Genomic DNA, 18,873 nt, shown 5'->3' with positions numbered 1-18,873 from the left:
AGGGGGGCTGTGCACACACACAAACACAACACACACTGATTGCCCACAGGGTGAGCTGACAATGCTGATTTATTGTCCTGAGCAGCGACAGAAGAGGCTTCACCTGGACAGGAACTGCGCCAGGAAAGGAAAGGGAAAATTATACGGTCTCCTGCCACCCAGGCAGGGAGTTGGACTAGAACAGTGTTTCTCAACCTTGGCAACTTGAAGATGTCCGGACTTCAACTCCCAGAATTCCCCAGCCAGCATTCGCTGGCTGGGGAATTCTGGGAGTTGAAGTCCGGACATCTTCAAGTTGACAAGGTTGAGAAACACTGTCCTAACCACTGCTGGGAAATTCTGGGAGTTGAAGTCCGGACATCTTCAAGTTGACAAGGTTGAGAAACACTGTCCTAACCACTGCTGGGAAATTCTGGGAGTTGAAGTCCGGACATCTTCAAGTTGACAAGGTTGAGAAACACTGTCCTAACCACTGCTGGGAAATTCTGGGAGTTGAAGTCCGGACATCTTCAAGTTGCCAAGGTTGAGAAACACTGGACTAGAAGACCTCCAAGGTTCCTTCCAGCTCTGTGACTTCTGCACATCAATACATAACGGCAATCTATATCGGAGGGATCATTGATAAAAGTGGCCCCCTGCAAACCAGGGGGCACCAAGCAGGCAATTTCCTGGCAACTGGGTGGGAAGTCTGAGCAGCTTCCTCTGCTAAAAAGGGATTATGGTGGGTGGTTTCCCCCCCCCCCAACCCCAATGGGAGGGTGGGCTGTCCTGCACAGGGGAAAATCCAGGTGGAGTTCCAAGGAATTGCAGCTTGCACTTCTGTGCCAAAAAAACCCTTTCGTGGTGGGGTGGCACCCCAATACCTGTCCTTTTAACACTTGATGAGCCTAGGGGAGATGTGAAGAGGCGGCCGACCCCTTTGGGGAAGGGAGCAGGCTCCGTGTCCCATCTGGAGGGGAGGGGAACTAGGCCAGCTCTTTAGTCCCATGAAGCTGGTTAGGAAAATGTATCCCCCCCCCCCCTGCAACTCTTTTGGAACCTGGGAAGACTGCAGGGGGCGGGTGCTTGGCAAATGAGGGTGGGAGCTCTTAGGAAGTGGGGGCCAAGCTAGCCACATGCAGGGGAGGGCCACCTCTGCGCTGGGGAGGGGAGGCGGGTGGACCCTTCGAATAGGAGAACCAGGGCAGAAAAAGGGGCAGAGCTGGAAGGCAAGGAGGATGCCAGATTTGAAGAGGAGGGGGCGGCTCTACTGGGAGCCTCAAATATGCTTTTTCCGGACTTGCTTGGCAGGGTCCATTTGTCCAGGAAGCCCCCCCCCTGACCAGTCCTTGCGCTCCTTCCCCAAGGGAGGCCTGCCAGAGGGCTGGGGGGGGGTCTCAGACCTCGCGCTGCTCGGGGGCCTTGATGCGACGGGAAGCCGGGCCCAGCTCCACTTTGCAGACCCGCTGGGCAAACTTCAGAGAGCAAATGGATTCTCCCACGTTCTTCTCCAGGGGGGAAATCTGAGGAGTCAAGGGAAGCAGAGAGGGGAGAAAGGAGGAGCCCCTCCCTCAATATACTTTCCACCAGGAAAGCCCTTTCGTGCCCTGCCCAGCTTGAACGATTGGTACCCAGGTGCTGAAGGGCACTGCCCAATTCCCCACCCACCCAGTGGATCTCAAAGAGGTGGGGGAGAGAAAGAGAGATTCACCCAGAATCCAACTGGACCTGATGGACACTGGAAGGGGGGGGCAGTGAGTTCCTGCATCTGTCCTGGCAGCTGGAGTTTGAGAGCCCTGATTCCCCCCCCCCACTCCACTCCACCCCTCACCCATCCTCTGCCCTCTGCTCTGCAGGTCTTCTGGGCGGGGCTGACAAGGTGGCCCAAACGTTCTCGGTTTCTTTTCCTTCAAAAACATGTCGCTTCTCACGCGAGGAGCTTCCTCGGTTCTTGAACAAACCGAAGGACTTTGGAAGAACCGAGGAAGCTTCTCGCCGGAGAAGCGACATGTTTTCGAAGGAAGGAAGGAAGGAAGGAAGGAAGGAAGGAAGGAAGGAAGGAAGGAAGGAAGAAAGAAAGAAAGAAAGAAAGAAAGAAAGAAAGAAAGAAAGAAAGAAAGAAAGAAAGAAAGAAAGAAAGAAAGAAAGAAAGCCCATGGAGGGAAAGGCTGTTTAAGAAGCAGGTGGGGAAATGCCCAGCCAGATGACCTGGGATTTCTTTTGGCCTCTCGTGCCTGCTGACCCCACCCCGTTTTGCAATGGGGAGGGGTGAGAGGAGGGGGTCTCCCCAAGGAGCCGGAGGGACCTTGCAGCCCAAAGGCAGAGGAGTTCTCAGCTCAGGGGGCCCTGGTGGGGCTGGAGAAGGGGGCCCCTGCCGTCGTTGGTGAAAGGCCCTTGGCTGCCTTCGGGGGGCCTCCAGCCGGGCCCCCTCTCCTCACCTGCACCATCATGACGGTCTTGCTGCCCTTCCCCAGGGAGTCCTGCAGCAGGTAGGTGAGCCGGGAGTTGCGGAAGGGCACGTGGGCTTGCTTGGTGCGCAGGGCCTGGATGACCTCCCCGAGGGCCAGCAGCGACCGGTTGATGCTCTGGGCTTCCTTCAGGCGCTCTCCCTGCGCCCCGGACTTCCAGACTCGTTCTGAGCCAGCCAGGTCCACCAGGTTCAGCTTCCCTGGAAGGACGAGGCGGTTGGTGAAGCCCTCCGGGGCTGACGGAGAACGCCTGCACCTCCCCAGGCCAAGGGGGCTCCACGGGCCCCAAGCATGTTGTGGCAGGGGTCCCTCAGCCTTTTCCCCACCCGAGAGCGACGGAAGGAGAGGGCAGCCCGGAAGGTTGAGGAACGGCGGAGGGACACCATCAGCAAAGAAGGCGGGAGGACGAAGGCAGGATGGAGACGGTGGTTCCACCACAAATGCGCGAACGACAAAAGCGCGCCTCACTAAACCGCGGTGACAAAACCGCGCCGACAAAACCGCGTGACGAAGGAGCGACGAATGAGCCCTGAAGCGCGCCGACAACAGCGCGCCGACAGAAGCGTGCTGTAACCTAAACCTAACCCTAACCCTAACCCTAACCCTAAAACTAACCCTAACCCTAACCCTAAAACTAACCCTAACCCTAACCCTAACCCTAAAACGAACCCTAACCCTAACCCTAACCCTAAAACTAACCCTAAAACTAACCCTAACCCTAACCCTAACCCTAAACCTTACCTTAACTTAAATCGCGCTGTTGTCAGCGCGCTGTTGTCGACGTGCTTTTGACATCACGGTTTTAGCGCCGCGGTTCTGTCGGCGCGCTTATGACGTTCGTGGGAGACGGTGCCCCACGCAGTGGCCGGGAGGAAGACCAGGGACGCCAACTAAAGCAGGAGCCCAGCTCCTTCCCTCATCTGGCTTCCAACCAAGAGGAAATCCCGTCCTCTTGAGAACTCAAAGCCTTCCGCTGAAGGTATCTCAGGAGCTTCTCCGGATGCCCAGCTCAACCCTTGCCCTGCCCTGCAGGCCGGACCTTGCCGACTTCCTGGCTCAGCGTCCTCCACAGCTACCTGTGACCTTGGTGCCGCTGGCCATCTCCGTGCCCGTAAGCGTGAGGGTGAGCAGAGCATGCGACCGGGAGCTGTGCGCGTTCATGTGGGTGGAGAAGGTCCTCCGGTTCCGTTTTCCCGTCTGGAGAATCTGACACAGAGACAGGTGAACAAGAGTTGGGGAGGGGTGCGGTGGCCTAGAGGCGGAGCTCTCGCCTCACAATTGGGAGGCTGTGAGTTCGATCCTAGACAGAGGCAGATATTTCTCTCTCTCTCTGACACAATGTATCTGCCGAACCAAACTCCGTACTGGGGACAGGAAAGGTATCCGGCCAGTAAAATACTCAACTCCATTCTCCACCCTGCAAGGGATTACGGGGTCGTTGAACAAAGACGGTGATACAGATTAACAGGGTTGGAAGGGACCGTGTAGGTCATCTAGCCCACCCACCCACCCCCGCCCGCCAAACGCCATGGCAGAAATCTGGGTGCAGCGAAAGGGGAGAGTCGGTCACGCCTCTTAAGGGGAAGAGGAAATATCCAGGCCCCGGATGGTCCGTTTGAAAGGCAAAATTTCACGGAATAAATCCATAATCAATACAAGGATTTAGCCATCTTTTTGGTGTGTCCCTTCGGGTCAATGTGGAGTTCCAGCAACTTCGGAGGTGGTTTATCATTGTCTCCTCGCCGGGGCTCAGAGAGGGAGACAGGCTTAAGTCACCCAGCTGGTTTTGTGTCAGGCAGCGCTAGAACTCACAGTCCCCTGGTTTCTCAGGGGGGCTCCAAACCTCTCAACTTTAAGACTGGGGGACTTCAACTCCTAGAATCCCCCAGCCAGCTATGCTGGCTGGGGGATTCTGGGAGTTGAAGTCCCCCAGTCTTAAAGTTGCACAGTTGGAGACCCCTGCTGTAGACCAAACTGGCTCACACCTGTTTTCTGGCACAGGTGAGCTTTGGCATTGCCAAGGGAACCTTGCCACAACCCAAAACCTCACCTTCTCTGGCCAGCTTGTGCTCACCATCGGCCTGGCAGTGCCCGTCTTAACCGAGCTGGCCCTAAAAACGAGATCCAGTCCACCTACCTTCTGAATCTCAGAGAGGTTCTGCACCTCCATACTGGTGAGTCCCGGGATGTGAAGCTGACCGCTCCCGTCGGGGTGCAACTTGATGTCTAATTTCTCCTGGGGGTCCTTGGTCAAGAGGTCTCTGGGCGGGAGAGAGAACAGGTAAGTGTCTTCCAATATTTGAATGGACGCCCCGAAGAAGAGGGGCTCAACCCATTCCCCAAAGCACCTGAGGGCAGGACAAGAAGCAACGGATGGAAACTAATCAAGGAGAGAAGCAACTTAGAACTGAGGAGAAATTTCCTGACAGTCAGAACAATGAATCAGTGGAACAGAAGTTGCCTCCAGAAGTTGTGGGTGCTCCAACACTGGATGTTTTTAAGAAGAGGCTGGCAATCGATTGTCTGAACTGGTATTGTTTTTCATGCCTGAGCAGGGGGTTGGACTAGAAGACCTCCAAGGTCCCTTCAAACTCAGTTATTTTGTTATCCCCACTGATAGTGAGAACAATTAATCAATGGAACGGATTGCTTCCCGGAGTTGAGGGTTAGGGATCTGCCTTAGGCATGAAAGCCCACTGGGTGCCTTTGGGCTAAGCACCAGGAGACTGGGAGTTCTAGTCCCACCTTAGCCATGAAAGCCCTCTGGGTGACTTTGGGCCAATCACCAGGAGAATGGGAATTATAATCCAGCCTTAGGCATGAAACTGTCTGGGTGACTTTGGGCCAATCACCAGGAGGCTGGGAGTTCTAGTCCCGCCTTAGCCATGGAAGCCGGCTGGGTGACTTTGGGCCAATCACCAGGAGACTGGGAGTTCTAGTCCCGCCTTAGGCATGAAAGCCGGCTGGGTGACTTTGGGCCAATCACCAGGAGACTGGGAGTTCTAGTCCTGCCTTAGCTATGGAAGCCGGCTGGGTGACTTTGGGCCAATGACTAGGAGAATGGGAGTTCTAGTCCTGCCTTAGCTATGGAAGCCGGCTGGGTGACTTTGGGCCAATGACTAGGAGAATGGGAGTTCTAGTCCTGCCTTAGCTATGGAAGCCGGCTGGGTGACTTTGGGCCAATGACTAGGAGAATGGGAGTTCTAGTCCTGCCTTAGCTATGGAAGCCGGCTGGGTGACTTTGGGCCAATCAACAGGAGAATGGGAGTTCTAGTCCAGCCTTAGGCATGAAAGCCCTCTGGGTGACTTTGGGCCAATCACCAGGAGAATGGGAGTTCTAGTCCCACCATAGGCATGAAAGCCCTCTGGGTGACTTTGGGCCAATCACCAGGAGAATGGGAGTTCTAGTCCCGCCTTAAGCATGGAAGCCCTCTGGGTGACTTTGGACCCACCACCAGGAGACTGGGAGTTCTAGTCCCGCCTTAGCCATGGAAGCCCTCTGGGTGACTCTGGGCCAGTCAGCCTCTCTCAACCTTCCTCACAGGGTTGTTTTGGGGAAAAGAGGAGGAGGGAGGAATATTAGGAATATGTTCTCTGCCCTGAGTTACTCATCAAGTAATAAAGGTGGGGAGAAAATAAACCCATGGTATCTTTCGGGCCCTGAACCTCTGTGGGGCATGGAAGACAAATGAGGCCGATGAATCTCCCTTCTTGCCCACGGCTGCCCCTTGGAGGGAGGGAGGCACCGGGACCCTTCTCTGCTCACCTGATCACTTCATTGTAGATCTCCACCATGGTGAGGTGGACTGAGAAGTGCCATCCCTGCGCCTGCTTGGCCTCCATCTCCTGGTGGAGAGCTCGCAGGGCCCGCTGGTTGATCCCCGGATTCCCCGGGACCCCCTGGAAGGAAAGGAGGGAAGCAGGACCCCCGTGGAGTGGCGTTTTTTCTTCTGCCACTCTCTTCCTGTCTCCGGATTCTCTTCTGCCTGGGCCATGAGAGTCTCACGGGGCCCCTGGGGCTCTCTGAGCCTGGACCTTTTCCCTGTAGACCTTTCATGACCCAACTAGGTAACTTCATCAGTGCCAGAAGAGGAGGGGGAGGAAGAAAAGGACTGGGGAGACTTTGGTGCTCTCGGAGCTGGGTGGTTTTCTTGCAGACGTTTCATGACCCAACTAGGGAACATCAATGCTAGAAGGGGAGGGGGGTTGTGGAATGGAGCTGATGGAGATGGAGGAGGAGGAGGAGGAGGAGGAGGAGGAGGAGGAGGAGGAGGAGGAGGAGGAGGAGGAAAAGAGGAGGAGGAGGAAAAGGACTGTGGGGTCCTTGGTGCTCTCTGAGCTTGGTGGTTTTCTTGCAGACGTTTCATGACCCAACTAGGGAACATCATCAGTGCTAGAGGGAGTGGGGTTTGTGGAGAGGAGGAGGAGGAGGAGGAGGAGGAGGAGGAGGAGGAGGAGGAGGAGGAGGAGGAGGAGGAGGAGGAGGAGGAGGAGGAGGAGGAGGAGGAGGAGGAGGAAAAGGACTGTGGGCTCCTTGGTGTTCTCTGAGCTTCGTGGTTTTCTTGCAGACGTTTCATGAACCAACTAGGGAACATCATCAGTGCTTGAAGGGAAGAGGGTTGTTGTTGTTGGTGGTGGAGAAAGAGATGGAGGAGCAGGAGGAGGAGGGGGAGAGGGGAGGAGGACTGTGGGGTCCTTGGTGCTCTCTGAGCTTGGAGGTTTTCTTGCAGACGTTTCATGAACCAACTAGGGAACATCATCAGTGCTTGAAGGGAAGAGGGTTGTTGTTGTTGTTGGTGGAGAAAGAGATGGAGGAGCAGGAGGAGGAGGGGGAGAGGGGAGGAGGACTGTGGGGTCCTTGGTGCTCTCTGAGCTTGGAGGTTTTCTTGCAGATGTTTCATGACCCAGCCAGAGAACATCATCAGTGCTAGAAGGGAGGTGGGTTTGTAGAGAGGAGAGGGAGGAGGAGGAGGAGGAGGAGGAGGAGGAGGAGGAGGAGGAGGAGGAGGAGGAGAGGAGGAGGAGGAGGAGGAGGAGGAGGAGGAGGAGGAGGAGGACTGTGGGGTCCTCGGTGTTCTTTGTGCATGTAGGGTGATGAACCGTCTCCTGCAGATGTTCCATGACCCAACTAGGGAACATCATCAGTGCTAGAAGGGAGGTGGGTTTGCTCTCTGTTTATATACATCTGATAGCTCAAGCCTTGTGAATAATCAGAGAACAAACGCCCCTTCCCTTCTAGCACTGATGATGTTCCCTAGTTGGGTCATGAAACGTCTGCAAGAAAACCTCCGGAGATCCAAGGGCAGCCCCTTCCCCAGTTCAACCTTGAGCTACACACATTCTCTTTTCTTGGGGACCCACTTTGCTGGCCCGGCCCAGATCCCCACGAAGTGGGGAGCCTCCCTCCGCCCCTCCACGCTGGAGAAGGCCTTACCTCCATGGTGTAAGTCTTCCCCGAGCCCGTCTGTCCGTAGGCGAAGATGCAAACGTTGTAACCTTGCAGGCAAGACAGGACCACCGGCTCAATCTCCAGGAAGACCTGCCGAGGCACAGAGGAATTGCGGGGGGGGGGGAAGGGAGATTTGCACCAAACAATACCCTTCATTGCCCCCCACCTTCCCTGCAGGCATTGCAGAGGGTAGATCTGTGGGGGAGGTGGCAGCTGGGGGGCAGGTGAGCTCTGGGGGAGCAGAGAGATGGCTCAGAGCAAGACTTAATTTGCCCCCCTGGAGGCTGAAGCAGCATTGACCGATTGGGGGGAAGGGCATCCCCCTCCCCACCTGTATCAGGACCCCCCCAGAGCCTCCTGCTCCCCCTAAAGCCTCTCACCCACCCAACCCCACCCCAACACAGGGAGAATGAGAGTTGTGCCCTGCTCCTTAATGGGGAAAGCATTTTTTATATATTGTTTTATTTAATATTAGTATTGTTTTACTTCGTTTCCTAGCACAATTATGTTGATTGCTTGTTTAGTATCCTATGACTATCTACTAAGTGTTGTAACTCGGTGCAGAGAGTTTCTGCCCCAAAGACAAATTCCTGGTGTGTCCAATCAGACTTGGCCCATAAAGTTTTCTCTTCTCTTCTCCCTTCCTCTCTTTTCTCTATTCTTCTCTTCCCCTTTCCTCCTCCTCATCTACTCTTTTCCTCTCCTCTCTTCTGCCTTCTCCTCTCTTATCTATTCTTCTCTTCTCCTATCCTCTGTTCTCTATTCTTCTCTTCTCCTCTTCTCCTCTCTTATCTATTCTTCTCTTCTCTGTTCTACTCTTTTCTCTTCTCTATTCTTATCTTCTCTATTCTTCCCTTCCCTTCCCTCCCCTTCCATTCCATTCCCTTCTTCATTATCCTCTTCTCTGTCCTCTTCTCTATTCTTCTCTTCCCTTCCCTCCCTTCCACACCCATTCTATTCCATTCTCTTCTGCATTATTCTCTCCCCTCCTCTCTTCAAGCTTCCGGAGTTCCCGCAGGGGGCTCTCCAGTACAAGGCAGGGGATGATGGGGCCTCATCCCACTTACATTATTCCCAGAGTTTGCACAGCGATGTGCTGCTTTCCCCCCACCCCTTCCCCCATCCCATGGCTTCAGTTCTGCTTCCCGGGGGGGCTGGGGGGGTGAGGGGGGGGCCCTGAGTGGAGACCCTGGGGAAGGGGAGGGGCTCACCTCCTCCTGAGAGGCGCAGGGGAGGAAGACCTTGTCCAGCTTGAAGTGGTGCTCCTTCCCCTTGTAGCTGGCGGTTACAGAGCCATCCTCGGCCGAGCCGGCTTCTACCCTGGGGCCCCCGGGAGCCCCCTGTTGCTGCTCCTCCTCGGTCAGCGGCTTCAGGCGACACAGGACCCGGATGTTGCCTGAGGGAGGGAGGGAGGGGTCCATTCAGTCGTAAGTATGAGTCAGTGGCCACGTGTCTGATTTTGACCACGTGGCCATGAGGATGATGCCAGGGCCATAAGGGTCAAAAACCGATCGTGCGTCAATTTTTTCCCGTGACGTTGAATCTTTTTTTTTTTTTTAAATAAATGTTTTTTAATTTTAATTGAAACAAGTACAGCATCTTTCTTTACATCTGTAGAAAATGTATCAATCGATTACAGATCCTCTGCGGTCAACAAACATAACTCATATTAACTTAAGCATTATTATATATCCATTTTCATTTGACTGTAATTATTATTTAAAAGTATTAATACAAGTAATAATCTTGAACAATACCTGCCCACACCAGTGAGAAAAGAAAAAATCAAAAAGAAAAGGCAAAAAAAAAATAGAACAAAAAAGGCAGGGAAACAGAATAAAACGCAGGTATCTATTTTAAAAAAAAGAATATATGATATAAACTAAATACTATGGATCTTCAGCTAAAATAGGATATGAGGATTTGATGTAAATAGAGGACTTTACAAGTAAGTAAATGAAATATCAGCATGTGTTATGGATTAATTCTTTGGTATAGCTAAGGATGAAGGATGTTTAAATAACTATAGGTAATTAAAACTGGAGTTATAATGATGTTAATATGGTAAACATTTGAGTTAAGATATTTGAATTAATATGAATTAATGGAAGAGAAGCACCAAAGCATGTTGTAACCAGCTGATATACTTCTTTTTTTTAAAAATAGCCGTTGTATCTTTGAAATGGTCACTAAACGGACTGTTGTAAGTGAAGGATTTCCTGTCTTTTCAATTGATTTAATTTATATCCCACCGTCATTGCGAAGGAGATTCTCCCCTGCTGCTCCCCAGGCCTCCCCCGACTGTCCCCAGCCCACCTCACGGCGGCTGCTTCCTGCCCCTTTCAGGACTTCAACAGCCCCCAAAGAAGAGGGTATCTGACCCCCCCTTTTGAGTGAGACGTTGGGAGGTGGGGGGAGACATACAGCCACAGGAAGATGGAAGGAAGCCCCCCCAGAGATCCAGGGTCTGTGTTGGGATTGCTGCCAGCAGCAATGGAGAAGGGAGGGAGGGGCATTCCATCTGCCCCGAAGAAATCAAGCCATGTAACCCCCCCCCCCTCTGCTGCTCCCCTCCTCCCCCCCCTCCCACATGCCCAGGAACCCACCTTTCAGCTCCAGCAGCTGGTCGTGGTATTTCTTGCGAAGCTGCACCTCCCGCAGGTAACGCTCCTGCAGACACTGGCTGCTCTGCGCCACTTCCCTGATCACGGAGAACATCTGGAGGGGAGGGGGAAGAGTGAAGGGGGGGAGGAAAGCCCCCCCTAGTAGCCCCCAATCAGGGGGGGGAGAGAACCCCTTCAAAAAGTCCAACCTCTCCTCAAACAGGAGATTCCATTTCAGACAAGTGACTTTCCAATCTCTTCTTAAAAACTTCCAATGACCCACAACTTTCTGGTGGCAGGCTGTTCCACTGGTTAATTGTCCTCACTGTCAGGAAGTTTCTCCTTAATTCCAGGTTGCTTCTCTCTGTAGCTTGACCCCCCCCTCTTTTTTGTGGCAACCCCTGAGATATTAGAAGATGCTATCCTGTCTCCCCTGGTCCTTCTTTCCATTAAACTAGACATACCCAGTTCCTGCAACTGTTCTTCATACGTTTTAGTCTCCAGTCCCCTAATCCAGTGTTTCTCAACCTTGGCAATTTGAAGATGTCCGGACTTCAACTCCCAGAATACCCCAGCCAGCGAATGCTGGCTGGGGAATTCTGGGAGTTGAAGTCCGGACATCTTCAAGTTGCCAAGGTTGAGAAACACTGTGCCTAATCATCCTTCTTGCTCTTCTCTGCTCTCTTTCTAGCGTCTCCGCATAATTTTTGTATCAGGGCGATTTTCTTTACATTTCATCTTTTTTATTTATTTTACATTTTAAAAAATTAATGTCTCTCCTCTTGGGTGTTTAAGCCCTGAAGGAGTATTTGGTGTCCTGCAAGGCTCACCCCAACTTGTTTTTATGGGTTCAGGGGTGTCAATTGCGTGGATTTTGCCCCCCCCCCCCACCGCAGACCCCCTGCTTGGATTTTATCCCTCTGGTCCTCTCCACTTTCTTTTCCTCTTTTTTTACCCTGCCACTCTCTCCTTCCTCCTTCCCTTCTCCACCACGATCTGTTTTTCCGTTCCGACAAGCACAACGCAGCGACTGCCCCCCCTTGCAGAAAACCACACACACACACACACACACTGGCCATGACACCAGTCCTTCTCAACCTTGGCATCCTGAAGGTGTGTGGACTTCAACTCCCAGAATTCCCCTGGCTGAGCCTCACCTGCATCTCAGCCTCACCTGCATCTTGGCTTCCTCCACGGCGGCTTTGTAACAGTGGGCAAAACTCCCCATTTCCCCCTGGATGTTCCGGAAGTCCAGCTGCAGCCCTTGGAGGAGGGGGCGGAGGGTGTGCAGATGCTGCTTCATTCCTGGTGGGGGGGGGACGGAATGTGGGGGGTGGGTGGAGAGGAGAAGGCCAGGCAGGTCTGTAGTTGCTCCAAAGAGCAAATTGCTCTCCGCAAACAGGGATCCTCTCAAGATGCTCCCAGGAGCTCTCCCTTCCCTGGGGGTGGGGGACTGGGGAATCTCCCCCTCCCTGTAGTCTGATATCTGCCCCCCACTGCCCCCAATACCTGCCAGCTGCGTGCGCAGGGCCTGGGCGCTCTCCTCGGCCTCCCGGGAAGCCTCCTGCACAGCCGCCTCCTTCTGCTCCTCCAGCTGACGGATCTCGTGCAGCAGCTGCCGACGCAGCCCGGAGACCTCCTTCTCGTAGGCAGAGATCTGTCAGGGGGGGAAAACGGGCCCTTCAGGAGGGGCAGGGGCCACTGCCAGGGGCCAAGCCGGAAAGTCCCGCTTTTAAGAAGGCTGCTGAAATCATTCCCCCCTCCCCACATACGTCAGGTTCTCCCTTTTAAAAGTGGGATCTCCAACTTTGATGACTTTCAAGGCTTCTGGACTTCAACTCCCAGAATCCCCCAGCCATGGAAACTGGAAGGCTTCTAGGCCAACTCCCAGAATTCCCCAGCAAAACCAGCCTTCAAGTTGCCAAGCTTGGAGAACTCTGTTCTAAAATGTCCCCCCCACCCCCCTCAAGCGAAAATCTGAGGTCCCACACTAAAGTTATCTTCGCAAACTGCCCTGTTAATCTGTCACTCCCAACCTCTCTGCTACTGAATTTTCAGACTGCCAGGATATTTATTTATTTATCTATCTATCTATCATCTATCTATCTATCTATCTATCTATCTATCTATCTATCTATCTATCTATCTATTTATTATTTGTTTGTTTGTCTTGAATGCCGCCCACTCCCGAAGGACTCCGGGCGGCTATTGTGTGGTCGTTCTGCCCCCCCCCTCCAGAATGCAAGGATTTCGGCCGATTAGGACTGGGGGTGGGGGGGGGGGCAGAAGGAGAACTGGGAATGAACCTTGAGGCCATCTGGTCCACCCTCCCCAACCCCCCTTTGTTCAGGGCAAATACAGGCAGTCCTTGCCTTATAACAGTGGTTCCCAAACTTGGCCACTTTAAGACTTGTGGGACTTCAACTCCCAGAATTCTCCAGCCAGCTCTGCAGAGCTGGCTGGAGAATTCTGGGAGTTGAAGTCCCACAAGTCTTAAAGTGGCCAAGTTTGGGAACCACTGCCTTATAACAAGAGTTGAGCCTAAAACCTGATTAAAAGCTGAAGTGAGACCGTGGTTAAGTGAGTTCTGCCCCATTTTAGAATCTCAACCGTTGTTAAGTGAATCACTGCGGGTATTAAATTATTAATGCAGTCGTTAAGTGAAGGGGGATCAAGAGACCCCGGGACTGCAAAAGTCGTAAGTTCAAGCCCGTTGCAAAGTCTCCAAATGCTGCGACGGTCGTAGGTGTGGAAAATGGCCATCAGCCCCCTTTTTTCAGTGCTGTCGTAACTTTGAACGGCCACTAAAGGAAAGGTCGTTAAGTTGAGGACTATCTGTGGTGACTCCAAAGTCCCCCCCCCACCGGGAATGGGGTGCCCCCTTTCTGTCAAAGCCCCTCCATGAAGGAGGAGCTACCACCCGCTCTTCCACTGAGGGAGGGGTCTGCAGAGGTTCAGGTCAGCCCATGCCCCGGGGAGGGGGGGCGAGCATCGCCCAAGACCCCCCCAGCGTACCTTGTGCTGGAGGGCAGCCGCCGCCCCCTCCGAGCTCTGCAGCTGCTCCGCCAGCTGTTGGCACCGCTGCACTTGGGAGGACAGCTGTTGCATGAGGGCCCTGTTCTGTGCCTCCGCGTTGGCCAAAGCCTCCAGCGCCTGCGAAGAAGGACCCGCCTGCAGCCCCTTGGCCAGGCCCCGGGGGGGGGCGGGGAGAGAAGGTCAGCACAGAGCATAAGGGCTCTCAGACCCCCCTCGGCCTCTGAGCCCCTCCCCTCCCCCCCCCGCCCAGCATGTCAGAATGGGGGCTTCCTTGTTCTTCTCCTTCTTTTCCCTATTATCTCTTCCTTTAGCATCAGGTGACGATCCCTTCGTTTACCTGTCATGGTTTATGATGATGATGGCGTTTTATGATTACGATCCTGGCTTATCACTTGTCACTTGTATGTTATACAAGTGAGAGATTATGCTCCAGAGAGAAATTCCTTCTGGGTCCAATTACGTTTGGCCAATAAAGAATATTCTGTGCTGTGCTACTCTACTCTACTCCACATTTTCTATTCTATTCTATTCTATTCTATTTCCTCTATTCTACTCTACTCTACTCCATATTTTCTATTCTATTCTATTCTATTCTATTTCCTCTATTCTACTCTACTCCATATTTTCTATTCTATTCTATTTCCTCTATTCTACTCTACTCTACTCCATATTTTCTTTTCTTTTCTATTCTATTCTATTCTATTCTATTCTATTCTATTTCCTCTATTCTATTCTAGAGCCGAGGTGGCGCAGTGGTTAGGGTGCAGCACTGCAGGCCACTTCAGCTGACTGCTATCTGCAGTTCAGCGGTTCTAATCTCACCGGCTCAAGGTTGACTTCCATCCTTCCGAGGTGGGTGAAATGAGGACCCAGACTGTGGGGGCAAAATGCTGACTCTGTAAACCGCTTAGAGAGGGCTGAAAGCCCCATGAAGCGGTATATAAGTCTAACTGCTAACTGCTATCTACTCTACTCTGTGGGATTTTCCTCTGCAAAACGTCAGTGAAGACTCAGTTCTCCGGAGACTGTCGGAGGCTGAAGATCTAAGATCTCCCACGCTAGGCAACGGCCCTGGAGCCAGTCCTCCACCCCATGCCAACTTTCCCTGGGGGTACACCCTACTGCAATGGGTCTAGGGCATCTCACATTGGCCGAATCGCTGTGGGACAAACTCAATTGCAGGACGAGAGAGTTGGACGAATATCAGAGAAATGGTGGAACAGAACCATGGAAGGAAGGATGCAAAAGGAGGGACCGAATGAAATGGGAATGAGAAAAATTAAAATAGTTTCTTAATTATTTTAAATAAATTGAGTTGTCCCACCCCGAGCTGGCTATGGTGAGTTGGCCACGACACGTTGCCCCATTCTCTGCTGCAACTGGCCCTCCCCAAGGTGTTTCCACGCAGAGGAGGGGGTTCACATCTATGGCCACGAAAGAGCCCCAGAAGGGGTGAAATCCAGCAGGTTCTGACCGGTTCTGGAGAACCAGGAGCGGAAATTTTGAGTAGTTCAGAGAACCGGCAAATACCACCTCTGACTTGTCCCAGAGTGGGGAGGGAATGGGGATTTTGCAGTTTCCTTCCCCTGCCACGCCCACCAAGCCACGCCCACCAAGCCACACCCACCAAGCCACACCCACCAAGCCACACCCACCAAGCCACGCCCACCAGATTCCACCTCCCTCACCTGGACCTCAGGAGGGGGACCCTTCTGACTCTGCGGAGGGAGCCGGAGCCCGCACAGCTGCTCGTCCAGCTGCCGCACCTCTTCCTCCCTGCGCCACTGCAGCTGGTCCATGCGCCCCTCCAGGCACATCAGTTCGCCCACCTTCTGCTGCAGGCTGGCCTCCAGCTGCAGCACTTTGTGGCGGAGAGCCTCGTTTTCCTGCAAGGGGCACCAAGAATGTTATTTATTTATTATTTTTAAAAAATTATTTTATACACATAAGCACATCAACAGAGACAAACACATGACTTAAAAACAACATAGGAACAATAAATTCCATCGTATATCATACCGCAGTTCCGAATCGGTTTCTTTGCAGTTAGTGTTTTCCCTTCTATACATTTCTATCTTTCGTTCGTAATCTCCTTATTCGTTATCCATTTTTATGTACATGTCTTTATTTATTTATACTTAGCTACTTATGACCAAATATTATTTACCTATATTATGCTTTATATTCTTACTGTCATTTATTCTCCTACATAGTTATAGGTATACATTCACATAGTTATTCTTTTTCTTTGCCATTCTTATATTATTATTATTCCATTTAAGAGGTTATAAGGTATAGTTTGGGAATGTATTTTTTTACCATCCTTCACACCTGCTATGACACCACCTTATTTTCTCTTTCTTTTCTTTTCTCCCTCCCTTCCTTCTCTACTTCCTTCCTTCCTCCTCTCCATCCCCTTCTTCCTTCCCTTACCTCTCCCCTACTCCTACCCTCTTTCTTCTCCTTCCTCCCCTCTCTCCTTCTCTTTCTTTCTCTTCCTCCCTCCTCTTCTTCTCTTCCTCTCCCTTCCACCCACCTCTCCTTACCTCTTTCTTCTTCCCCTACCTCTCCTCCACACTTCTTCTTCCTCTCTTACTATCTCTCCTTCTCTTTCTCTCTCTTCCACCCTCCACTCCTTCTCTTTCTCTCCCTTCCACCCACCTCTCCTTACCTCTTTCTTCTTCCCCCTACCTCTCCTCCACATCTCACCTTATTTTCTCTTTCTTTTCTTTTCTCCCTCCCTTCCTTCTCTACTTCCTTCCTTCCTCCTCTTCCTCCCCTTCTTCCTTCCCTTACCTCTCCCCTACTCCTCCCCTCTTTCTTCTCCTTCCTCCCCTCTCTCCTTCTCTTTCTCTCCCTTCCACCCACCTCTCCTTACCTCTTTCTTCTTCCCCCTACCTCTCCTCTACATCTCACCTTATTTTCTCTTTCTTTTCTTTTCTCCCTCCCTTCCTTCTCTACTTCCTTCCTTCCTCCTCTCCAACCCCTTCTTCCTTCCCTTACCTCTCCCCTACTCCTCCCCTCTTTCTTCTCCTTCCTCCCCTCTCTCCTTCTCTTTCTTTCTCTTCCTCCCTCCTCCTCTTCTTTTCCTCTCCCTTCCACCCACCTCTCCTTACCTGTTTCTTCTTCCCTTACCTCTCCTCCACACTTTCTTTATTTAGCATAAGGCGAAAACGTGAGAAAGAACACCACAAGCAGCCAGAATGAACTCGCGCCTGCTTGCGGAATTGGGGGGCGGGGCAGATACCAAGACACAATGACCCCCCAGACACAGAGGAGTTTCCAGTCCTTGTAACTCCAGGGCCCATTTTCCTGGCCAAGTCAGCTCATTGTTTTAAGAGCCATAAGTGGCCCAGTGGCTAGAATGCAGGTACTGCAGGCTGAGTCTGCCCACTGCCAGCAGTTCGATCCTGACTGGCTCCAGGTGGACTCAGCCCTCCCGTCCGTCCGAGGTGGGTCAAATGAGGACCCAGATTGGTGGGGGCAAGAGGCTGGCTCTGTAAACCGCTTGGAGAGGGCTGGAAAGCACTGGGAAGCGGTATATAAGTCTAAGGGCTAGTGCGATAGTTTTATCTGCCAGCAGGGCAGAGCCTGTCCGTGACTCTTCACATGCTCAGAGACATGTGCTGTGGCAATGTTGCCCTTGTCCCTCCACTGTGGCAAAACTGGGCATTTCTGCTCTTGCAGAAGACACTTTTCGACGGAGCTGATCTTCCCTTCCCCAGCCCCGTTTAAGCCCACTTGGGGGGAGGAAAGCCACTCGTAATGGGATACAGCCCCCCCCCCCCAGGCTGGATGTGGGGTCCTGGGCTGGCCCTTAGAGGGCAGGGGGCAGGGCAGGGGCTCACCGTGGCCATCAGAGCGGTGGGCTGGGCGGAGATGGCAGCCGCCTGCTGCAGGAGCCCCTGGGAGAGCTGGAGACTCTGCTTGAGACCCTCGTTTTCCACGGTCAGGTTGTGGATCCGCTTCTCAGAGTCCGTCACACCCTGGGGGGCCAAAGAGGAGTTCAGTCAATCCATCCCAAGAGAGCTGGAAGGGACCCTGGAGGTCTTCTAGTCCAGCCCTCTGCTCAAGCAGGAGACCCTATGCCATTTCAATCAGAATGGAGCTGGAAGGGACCCTGGAGGTCTTCTAGTCCAGCCCCCTGCTCAATCAGGAGACCCTATGCCATTTCAATCAGAATAGAGCTGGAAGGGACCTTGGAGGTCTTCTAGTTCATCCCCCTGCTCAATCAGGAGACCCTATGCCATTTCAATCGGAATGGAGCTGGAAGGGACCTTGGAGGTCTTCTAGTCCAGCCCCCTGCTCAATCAGGAGACCCTATGCCATTTCAATCAGAATGGAGCTGTAAGGGACCTTGGAGGTCTTCTAGTCCAACCCTCTGCTCAATCAGGAGACCCTATGCCATTTCAGACAAGTGGCCATCCAGTCTCTTTTCAAAAGCCTCCAGTGCTGGAGCACCCACAACTTCTGGTAGCAGGCAGTTCCACTGGTTAATTGATCTGGGATTAGGGATTATAGAATAGCAGAACAGGGAGAGGCCTTGGGGGTCTTCTAGTCCAACCGCCTGCTCAAGCAAGAGCCCCTCGACCATTCCACACAATCCCTTCTTGAAAACCTCCAGGGGTGGAGCCCCCACAACCTCTGGTGGCCAGCTGTTCCACTGGTTAATTGTCCTCCCTGTTAGGAAGTTTCTCCTCAGTTCCAGGCTGCTTCTCTCCCTCATCCATGAGTTCCCTTCCTGAGTCTCGGCCTGTTCTTCTTGGGGGAGAAACCCCACGATTCCTTCCCCTGCTGGGACCCTCCCCAGCCCCCCCTGCAAGGAGCGAGGGGCCGCCTTCCTCACCCGGCCCAGGCGCAGCTGCTCCTGTTCCTCCTCCTCCTGCGCGCGGATCTGCTGCTTCAGGCCTTGGATCTGCCAGGAGAGAAGGGTCTCCGCCAGTCACCCCCATCCAAGGGCCCCCAATTCTCTGCCCCCACAACCCGTTCAAACATTTTCCCCAACAGATGGGATGATGACGGAAGACAGTTCATTTAGTGACCGTTGGGAGTTACAGCGGCATGGAAAAACGCAACTTACGACCCTTTTACACACTTACGACCATTGCACCCCCTCCCCTTGTTATCACATGATCAAAATCCAGCCGCTTGGCAACTGGCATGGACTTATGCCGGTTCCAGCCTCCCCTCGGTCATGTGATCAAATGCAGGTGCTTGGTCATTGGCTCATACTTATGACGTCATCCCTTCTGACAAGCAAAGTCAATGGGGAAGCCTGGCTCACTTAACAACCACGTGACTAATTTAACAACCGCAGGGATTCACTTAATGACTGTCC

General features: G+C 52.8%; 1 protein-coding gene across 1 annotated transcript in view; it reads right to left on the bottom strand.

The window, feature by feature from the left end:
* Window positions 1-540: 540 nt before the first annotated feature.
* Window positions 541-18,873, bottom strand: part of KIFC2 (kinesin family member C2) — a 25,175-nt gene continuing 6,842 nt past the window's right edge. The window contains exons 5-18 of the mRNA XM_087703524.1: window positions 18,382-18,450; window positions 17,384-17,521; window positions 15,224-15,421; window positions 13,515-13,670; window positions 12,009-12,156; window positions 11,674-11,804; window positions 10,503-10,614; window positions 9,108-9,292; window positions 7,882-7,986; window positions 6,214-6,347; window positions 4,585-4,708; window positions 3,524-3,653; window positions 2,418-2,647; window positions 541-1,502 (exon numbers count right to left, since the gene is read on the bottom strand). Of these exons, the coding sequence (XP_087559650.1) occupies window positions 1,377-1,502; window positions 2,418-2,647; window positions 3,524-3,653; window positions 4,585-4,708; window positions 6,214-6,347; window positions 7,882-7,986; window positions 9,108-9,292; window positions 10,503-10,614; window positions 11,674-11,804; window positions 12,009-12,156; window positions 13,515-13,670; window positions 15,224-15,421; window positions 17,384-17,521; window positions 18,382-18,450 (1,986 nt within the window). The 3' untranslated portion in view covers window positions 541-1,376. The remainder of the gene's footprint in view (window positions 1,503-2,417; window positions 2,648-3,523; window positions 3,654-4,584; window positions 4,709-6,213; window positions 6,348-7,881; window positions 7,987-9,107; window positions 9,293-10,502; window positions 10,615-11,673; window positions 11,805-12,008; window positions 12,157-13,514; window positions 13,671-15,223; window positions 15,422-17,383; window positions 17,522-18,381; window positions 18,451-18,873) is intronic.

The sequence above is a fragment of the Thamnophis sirtalis genome, unplaced genomic scaffold, assembly GCF_051295495.1.
Source record: "Thamnophis sirtalis isolate CommonGarterSnake01/CBP01778 unplaced genomic scaffold, rThaSir2_p1.2 scaffold_2, whole genome shotgun sequence".
NCBI classification, from domain to species: Eukaryota; Metazoa; Chordata; class Lepidosauria; order Squamata; family Natricidae; genus Thamnophis; species Thamnophis sirtalis.
The sequence above is the reverse complement of the archived record's forward strand: the minus strand, read 5'-3'. Positions and strand labels throughout refer to the sequence as shown.